Here is a 9618-nt window from a genome sequence, read left to right as displayed (position 1 = left end):
ATGACAATGGGTAAATATTTTTTCTTTTGGTTCTACTACGAGGAGTTCTCACCGCATTCGGCGAATGAACTAATCTCCCGCGGGAGTTTGCATGGGTACCTCGGTGGGCAGCATCCCTCCCAGTTGAAATTTTTTCCATTCCTAAGGCTCGAACCAGAGATCTTGGTTAAGGAGCAAGAGACCATTAATCACTCATGCCAATCTCAATTGATTAGTGTGTAAATATCAGTGTTATACAAAGAACATTAAAAGATTATTTCCCTTTATTAAATCATCACCCCATGTTTATTTATAATGATAAAAGATAGCAAAACTTCATAGCTAATAATGGTAAAATTGACCACTCAAATTAGACGACCCGTAATATAAAAAATAAAATAAATTACGCCACCACCAAAGCACCTTCAAGAAAAAGCTAGCTAATCCCCTCAAAATGAAGAGCAAAGCTACCCTAGAAGACAAACTTATTTCTTAGCTTTTGGTTACAAAGAAATAATTTGTTACTTTACGATTTCTTTATCAATTAACTTTTTATTTTTTTTATAATTTATCAATTAACTTAAGTACATACATTTTAGAATTTCTAAAATGAAATCATTTCAATTCTATTTCACGAACTGGACCTCCCAAAAGTAAAAAAATATACCACCAAAGCACCTTCAAGAACAAAGCTAGCTAATCCCCTCAAAATGAAGAACAAAGCTAGCCTAGAAGCCAAATTTATATCTTAGATTTGGGTTACAAAGAAATAATTTGTTACTTTACTATTTCTTTATCAATTAACTTTTTATTTTTTGATAATTTATCAATTAACTTAAGTACATACTTCATCCGATTTTTAATACTCGCAACGTTTGTGTATTTTACAATATTTACATATTCTATTTTGACTATTGTTGGTGATTTATACATAAGATAAAACATAATCATGTAGGATCTTGTTAGATTCGTCTCAATTTGTATTTTCAAAATATTAACTTTTTAAATTTTTTTCTTAAAGAGAGTTAAAGATATAATGATCAAAGTTTTGCATATGCATGCGTGAAAATTATCAACGTTACAAATATTATAAATCGGAGAAAATATATTTTAAAATTTCCAAAATTAAATCATTTCAATTCAATTTCATGAAAGGTCGGTTGGTAAATCAGGACAACAAATATAGATGTATCCAATGTTGGACCAAATATGCTCAACCCCAAAAATTCATTACCAAATAAGTGGTTTTCCAGGCATCACGCGACACTTCAATCCCTTTTTTGTATAGTGTGATGTATAAGTACATATTTCCCCTGTTTCAAAAAAAAAAAAATAGTACTTTTGACTAACATGTTTGCTACGATACAACTTTAAATATAATTATCTTTATTATTTTTTTCTAAAAGAATTTTAAATTTTTATAATGAAAGTATATATTGAAATCAATTCAAGGACATTTTCTTGATAATATTTGCTTTTAATAAATTAGTAAAAAACTAAAAATATATAGTCAGAGTTGTTATATGAATAGTGATAAAATTAAAAGTGTTACAATTTTTTAAAACGGAGAAAGTACTTCCTACTTGGTAGAATTCAACTTCAAAATCCCTTAAAAGCAAGCTTCACATATTCATATTCCAATCATATTTACCAATTGAGGTTGGCATGAGTGGTTAAGGGCCTCTTGCTCCTTAACCAAGGTCTCGGGTTCGAGCCTTGGGAATGGAAAAAATCTCAACTGGGAGGGATGCTGCCCATCGAGGTACCCATGCAAACTCCCACGGAAGATTACCTCGCCGAAGACGGTGGAAACTCCTCGTAGTAGAACCAAAAAAAAATATTCCAATCATATTTATAGTAGTACAAATTTAAAGGGTGGCTAATAGCAAGCAATAAGCCTACATCAATTGACACCAAGTTAAACCGACTTAATTATAAATTTATAATCAAAGAAAAAGACAACATAAGCTCTAGCTTGACTATGATTTTTGCAACCTTTTGCGTACATTTGATAATGTCCATTAATATTTCATATTTCACCATTTTTGTATGTTTATAGGTTTTTCTGAATTCTATTCACTTTCTATTTTAATATAATTTCTAAATTTTACTCACTTTACTCTTTTTCTTTTCTTTTTTTAATATTTATGTCTACTTTATATTCATAATTTATCATCTTCACACTTTGTTTTACCCAATTGTATTATAAGGGGTAATTCTTGTAGGGTGTGTTATCTTAGCCTGATATGTCCTAAACTTATCTAAACTGTTGGAATTTATTAAAATAATTGACCCAATTGAAATTTATTGGATCTGATATGATTAAAACTGGTTAAACATGATTGTAAGAGAATAAATTTAGATAGTAAATTTGGAGATGATTGAAAGTTATTAAACCGACCTGATAGGACATGATAGCAACTTATCTGAATTTATTGGACCCGAAACCCTTTTTTTTTGTTAACATGAGAGAATGACCTCTTAGGCCCTGTTCTTTTTGGCTTAATTGCAGTTTCAGGACTTATTTCAGTTTAGTTCGGTTCAAGAGCATTCAGTTCAGTTACGTTCAATTCAGTTTAATTCAATTCAATTTAATTCAACTCAACTTATTATTATTATTATTATTATTATTATTATTATTATATAATGTATTATTTACATTTATTATTATATTTATTATTATTAATATTATATTATTATTTATATTAATATTTATATTATTATTATATATAACTAATTATGTACTATTAATAATTTATTGTTATTTTTTAGTAATTAATTATGGATAATTATTTATTTATTATTATTAATATTCATAATTTATTATTATTATTTAGTACTCCCTCCGTTTCTTTTTGTTGTATCCGTTTCTATTTTAAGCGTTTCATATTGTTGTATCCATTTAGAATCTATTCTATTTTTGGACATACATTTTATCCTAAAATACCCTTATATTTCTATCTAATTACCAAAATACCTAAAGATTCTACCCATATTTCCACCTAATTTTCCCCACCCATAATATTTAATTCTTTTCTTTTCCCTTCCCCATATACCCAGTCTCTCACCTCCTTTATCACCCATCATTATCACTCCTCTCTCTTACCTTATTTCTTTATTATTTTCTCACTCATTTATTTATTATAATCTCTTACACCCAATCATTTCTCTTACACCCAATCATTACACTTATACCCATACAAACCAATATTCCAATTTTCTTAAAAACCACACCAGATTCCAAATGGATACATCAAAAAGAAATGGAGGGAGTAATTAATAACAGATTATTTATTATTTATTAATTATTTATATGTATAATTTATTATTATTATTTAGTAATTAATTACATATTATTTATTATTTATTATGGAGTATTTATTTATTTCAGTAATATTTAGTTCAATTCAGTTCAGTTAATTTTAGCTCAGTTCAGCTCTAAATAACATGGCCTTACTATCTATTTAATTTCTCTGAACCTGCAAACAAAATTATCCAAATTAGTCGTCCCTCTTTTGAGTTCTCTATTTGATTTCTATAATTAATGTAAATGAGTAAAACACAGCAAAAGAATATACTGCCTTTATTTTTTTACTTGTATCACTTAGACCAACACACTTGCCAAGGTATCAATCGACCCTTAAAATTTTTAATTTTGTATTTATAAAAATTATAAAAAATTAATATTATAAAATTATGTAATGTGACTAATCCCACGACATTATAAAAATATGTAATGTGATTAATCCAACAATATTTTATATAATATCATTTAATTATCATATAATAGTAAAATATTCAAGTCAAATTTAGTACGAAGTATATAAATAATGTTAACTTAAAGCGATGCAAGTGAAAAATGGAGGGAGTAGTAGCTATTAAATTGAAGATAACCACACCCTCTTATGCGTAGTAGTAAATTATAACAGATGTTAAAAAGTAATGTAAATAATAATAAAAAAAGAAGACGTACTATAATTGACAAGTGATGATAACTAATCAAGAATTCCCCAGCGTTAATATCTACTTAGCTTTTTCTAATCTTGTGTTAGAATGCTGGAATGCAAGAAGTCTTACCAACCCATTTGGGAGTTTTTATGCTACTTGGGGAGACAAGATGTGACCCCCCTTAGTTTGTTTTAACCTTTTTGGTTGGTTATTTTTAATGAAGATGGACCAATTAAGGTTTACATAATTACTTCAATTATATGATGAATGTAAACTTGAGAATTAAAATAATCTTGATCTTATTTAATTAATAATGTAATAAAAATAATACAAACTTTTCTATAAGAGCGTCTTACACAAAATACCACCTTGGTATCATATAAGTTAAGCAATGAAACCAATTAGTTAAGCACTTGAACTAATTAGTTAAGCACTGAAACCAATTAGTTAAGCAAAGAAATTAATTAGTTAAGCAATTAAATCAATTAATTAAGCAATGTAACCAATTAGTTAAGAAATGGAACCAATTAGTTAAGCAACCAAAGTGGTCTTTCCGATAAGGCGGTCTCACACAAAAGTTGCCGTAAAAATAAGCGATAGAACCTCCAAAATCATTCTTGAATTAGGTGCTCCATCAATACTCTTAATCCCTTTTAACTCTTTAAAATATGGTTTATGCACCCGGGTGCACAATATTCACTGTGCACCCTGTTTTTAAATGAACATATAGTTTACGTACAAAGAACATATAGCCAATGAACATATAGTTTAAATATTTCATTAGTACATGTACATTGAAATCATTCTCAATGTTCTTTAGATTTTCAATAAATATTTAACATGGTGCACAATGAGCACTGTATTCCCGGGTGTATAATCCAAATTGCGTTGACTCTTATGTGAAAATAAGTTTTTGTAGATGAAAAGCTAGAACATATATATGCAGAATCAAGTATGAAATATGGGTAACAACTAGCCTAAAACGCTAAAGCCCATAAAATAATAAATACTACGCAATTAGGCTCCCTAAGTATGGGATGGTAACTAATTAACATCATATGTAGCTTGCACCACCTTCCAACATTATATACGGAGTAGTTCGTATCTAATTAACTATCCACATGAACTAAATAAGTAATTACTTAACTTAAGTTGTTAAAACTGATATTAATTAAGCAAACAAATTAAAAGTACTTAATTGTTAGTTAAAAAAGTCATTATCAAAAACAGCCTAAACACAGCCACTTGTTAATTTAGCCAAAGTTGAACGTAGTAAAATGGAACCCAGCTCAAGCTCAGGTAATCAAATCCAACCATAACACGTTTCTTTTATATGTCTGCTTCATTTAAAAGCCATGCACAACTGATTTTCTGCTTTTTTATTTTTTATTTTTTATTTTTGTTATTTTTACCTTACGTCATCTAAATAGAGGTCCATTTTATAATGATTTTATCCCACATATTTTCTCTATAAATACCATAATTTTGGTCACTCTTTTTAGTGCACTCTCTCAATTCAAGGAAACTTGTACAATTAATTTCATCTCTTTTATTCTTGTTCTTCATCAACACAATCTTGCCAAAAATTTGCATACATTCATAACTTTGATTGTTTTGCAAAGCTTCTTAAACAACACCAACTACTACTGCTACTACTACTACAAAGTAGCAATGGCTTGCTTGAACATTTGTCAAAAGGTACATTAACTTCTTAAACTTTTCGGTCTTTCATGCACGAGGATATATACATAAGCACGATCACTAACGTGTTTATATGATCATTAGGAGTTCAAACATGTTTTTTTTTTTTAAAAAAAAAATATCACTAGTATGAAATAATAAGTTTCAATAATTGTTTTGATGGAGGTCGGTTTGTATGTGCTTTGTGCTTCTGTTAATGGTCTTGTTTGTATGTTTGAGCATGCCAAGTCTTTCACAGTTGTCCGGTTGACACAAAAAAGTTCAATCGTTTTTCAGCTACATATAGGATCATTATTCTATCTTATAATCCGAATATCAAATTTTCTAATAGGAAAAGAAGTACTCCGTAACTATGTTGAGAAAACTAATTCATATGTGAGTTGAAACTAGTTGTATGACATAAAAGATATAGAGGGAGATTGACTAACACATAAAGCTTGGTGGGCAACTCCACCTATCACCAATTGATTTTAAGATAGAATCTGTCAGATTTACGTAGGGTCAATCTCTTCTCATGTACAGACTCGTATATGACCCCGTAAGTTTATCAAACTATCATGGTTGTGGGCCTTGTGGCTATTTATGGGAGTATATATTTGCCTAACTTAAGTTCTCCGGTTGAGAAAATTTCCTAGAATAATGTATGGTGTTTTGGTTGGAGAAAAAGAGGGCAAACAGATGACTGTGTAATGTGTCAATCCGTATCATAAGCGATTTGGTAACTGCCAAAAGTGAAATGCCAGCAAATTTAATTTTCACCTCAAAATCATGAAGCTTTATGTTCCTGGACTTGTTTTCTTTGACAGAAGTCAGTTGTAACGTGTAGCCTTGTAAAATGGAGTTAGGTGTAACGTTATTAGCTATTTTTGCAACTCAATTGCTACAAGTAACTCAATTTTCACCAAAATTATATTCTCTCTGTCTGGACAAATAAACGTTATGTTGGCTTTACTTGGATTATAATACCATGCTCTTATCGGTCACTTTATAAGTCTATGATAAGTATATGATACGATATAACATTTGAATGGTCAATAATTTCAGGAAAAGATAAGAGACGAAAGTGAGGAAATAGAATATACTCTTGACGGAACTGTGGATCGACGTGGTAATCCAGCAATACGTAACAAAACTGGAAAATGGGGGCCTGCTATACTAATCCTAGGTATCATCACTATATACTTCGTATATATGTATCTCTCTTTAATTTGTCTGATTAATTTTATTAATCCCAATTAAGGAAATGTATTAAATTGCTTACTTGAATAATTACAGTGAATCAAGGGCTGGCTACATTGGCATTTTTCGGCGTAGGGGTAAACTTAGTGTTATTCTTGACAAGAGTGGTAGGACAAAGCAATGCTGATGCTGCAAACAATGTTAGCAAATGGACTGGAACTGTTTATCTCTTTTCCCTTGTTGGCGCTTTCCTTAGTGATTCTTACTTGGGTCGATACAAAACTTGTGCAATTTTTCAAGCTATATTTGTCCTTGTAAGTTTCTACCTTAACATTACTATATATCATGTCACGTGTTACTCTTTATTTGTATAATTGTTACGGAGTACTAATTATGCGTTTATATATATATATATAATGTACATTGCAGGGGTTGGCATTATTATCACTATCATCATACTTATTCTTGCTTAAACCTAATGGGTGTGGAGATGAGCTAACTCCATGCACCTCCCATTCTGGTTACCATGTAACGCTCTTCTACATCTCATTGTACATGGTGGCCCTTGGAAATGGTGGATATCAACCAAACATTGCTACATTTGGGGCTGATCAATTTGATGTAGAACATCCTAAGGAAAGAAGCTCCAAAATATCATTCTTTAGTTACTTCTACTTGGCCTTCAACTTAGGATCTCTGTTTTCCAACACTTTATTGGCCTACTACGAAGATGAAGGGAAATGGGCAATTGGGTTTTTTGCATCTGCTATAACTGCCCTTATGGCTTTGGCGTTGTTCCTTGGCGGTACGCCTCATTTTAGGCACTACAAGTCTTTAGGAAACCCAATTTCAAGGTTTGGCCAAGTGCTTGTTGCTGCCACAAAGAAATGGAACGCTTCAGAAGACGATGGTTTATACGAATTGGATGCAAAGACATACTTAAAAAATGGAAGGAAAAAGATCGCTCATACCCAAGGATTAACGTAAGTTCAATTTTAAATTCAACGTACACCTAACAATATTGATGGTTGAATTCCCAAGATTAGTTCCATACTCTATCACGCCCTCTCACATGAAAGCCCTTTGGGCTTGAAGTGTGGATGCAGTATAGGCCTCCTCATACCCAGCGCGAAATATTCCATTTTGAAAGGAGGGGTGGATGAGATTTGAACCCGTGACCTTTGCTTCACGCTGGCTCTGATACCATGTCAAATGACCAACTCAACCAAAAGCTTAAGCTGATGGTTGAAGTCCCAAGATTAGTTTCATACTCTATCAATTTTATTTAAAGCAAAACTAATAATTAATATAATTGGTCATATATGCCTGTGCAGGATGTTGGATAAAGCTGCTGTTATCACTTGTAACCAAAAGTACGACGAAAGAAGGTTATGTACAGTAACACAAGTTGAAGAAGTGAAATGCATATTAAGGCTCCTCCCAATATGGGTATGCACTATAATGTACTCTGTAGTCTTTACACAAATGGCCTCCTTATTTGTGGAACAAGGTGCGGCAATGAAAGTAACCATTGGAAGCTTCCACATTCCACCAGCAAGCATGTCTGTATTCGACATCCTTAGTGTGGCGTCCTTCATCTTCATCTATCGCCGTGTTCTTAACCCTTTTGTGATTCGAATGAGGAAGAAAGGTCTTACTGAACTTGAGAGAATGGGAATTGGGCTTATACTGGCAATCCTAGCCATGGTAGCAGCTGGGACAGTAGAAGTATTCAGATTAAAATACGCGACTACAGAGGCAAGTAGTCTAAGCATATTTTGGCAAATACCTCAATTCATGCTAATTGGAGCATCTGAGGTATTCATGTATGTTGGTCAGTTAGAGTTTTTCAATGGACAAGCACCCGAAGGGTTAAAGAGTTTTGGGAGTGCACTTTGTATGTTGTCCATGTCGTTTGGTAACTACATGAGTAGTATCATAGTCACAATACTGATGAAGATAACTACACGAGGTAACAACCTTGGATGGATCCCTGAAGACTTAAACAAGGGTCATTTAGAGAGGTTTTACTTCTTGTTGGCCGGTTTAACTACCCTAGACTTTTTGGTCTACTTGTACTATGCTAACTCTTACAAATATGTTCAACCCGATGAACCAAGAGTTGATAGTCATCATGGTGAACAAACCGTCAAAATTGAGGTCTAGAAGAACTTCAATTTTGATTTTATGTTATACATCATATCATATCCTAAGTGAAATGACTTTCTTCTCGGTAAACATTAAAGTTTAAATGACTAGCATTCAACTTACTAACCGGGTATGAAGTCACCAGGTTGTCCTTAGTAAACCAACTATATAATATATAGGGTGCTTTACTAACGGCAATATATAGGCCGGGTAACTTCATTCCCGATTTTGTAGCTACATATTAGCCATGCACTTCACTCTTGAAGAAATGATCACAAAGTTTCACAATCATGTATAATTATTTAATTAAACAAAACGGATTTTGTAATTTAATCAAATGACGGTGTCTTCGCCCGTCAGATTTTGTATCAAATATTGTACTATATATGAAATGAAATAAAGTTGATATTCCAAAATTCTTTTCTTATTTATTCAATAGGGTAATTTAATTTTGTAGTCATTATATGGGCTGTGATTATGTATTTATCTTTGTTCGATCGCTTTTTATACTCTGCCTAAATCTTGTTAATTCGACATCCGGATTGAATTCCGATTAAACTTATCAAATTGTTAATGCTAATGTTATTGTTTTTGCATCTTAATACTCCGAAAACAATAAAGATTTTATCGGTATTTGTTTGAAACACCGTATGTATGATGCTC

The 9618-nt window shown here is 31.5% G+C and overlaps 1 protein-coding gene across 1 annotated transcript; it reads left to right on the top strand.

The window, feature by feature from the left end:
- The first annotated feature begins 5417 nt into the window (after nt 1–5417).
- On the top strand, nt 5418–9371 carry LOC110793285 (protein NRT1/ PTR FAMILY 7.3). Its single transcript, XM_021998145.2, has 5 exons — nt 5418–5625; nt 6673–6793; nt 6904–7121; nt 7237–7790; nt 8142–9371. The coding sequence occupies exons 1-5, from the start codon at nt 5599–5601 to the stop codon at nt 8971–8973; spliced, it is 1752 nt and encodes a 583-aa protein (XP_021853837.1). The 5' UTR covers nt 5418–5598; the 3' UTR covers nt 8974–9371.
- Nucleotides 9372–9618: the final 247 nt, after the last annotated feature.

Source organism: Spinacia oleracea, chromosome 2 (genome assembly GCF_020520425.1).
Source record: "Spinacia oleracea cultivar Varoflay chromosome 2, BTI_SOV_V1, whole genome shotgun sequence".
NCBI classification, from domain to species: domain Eukaryota; kingdom Viridiplantae; phylum Streptophyta; class Magnoliopsida; order Caryophyllales; family Amaranthaceae; genus Spinacia; species Spinacia oleracea.
This window is presented reverse-complemented; position numbering and strand designations above follow the sequence as displayed.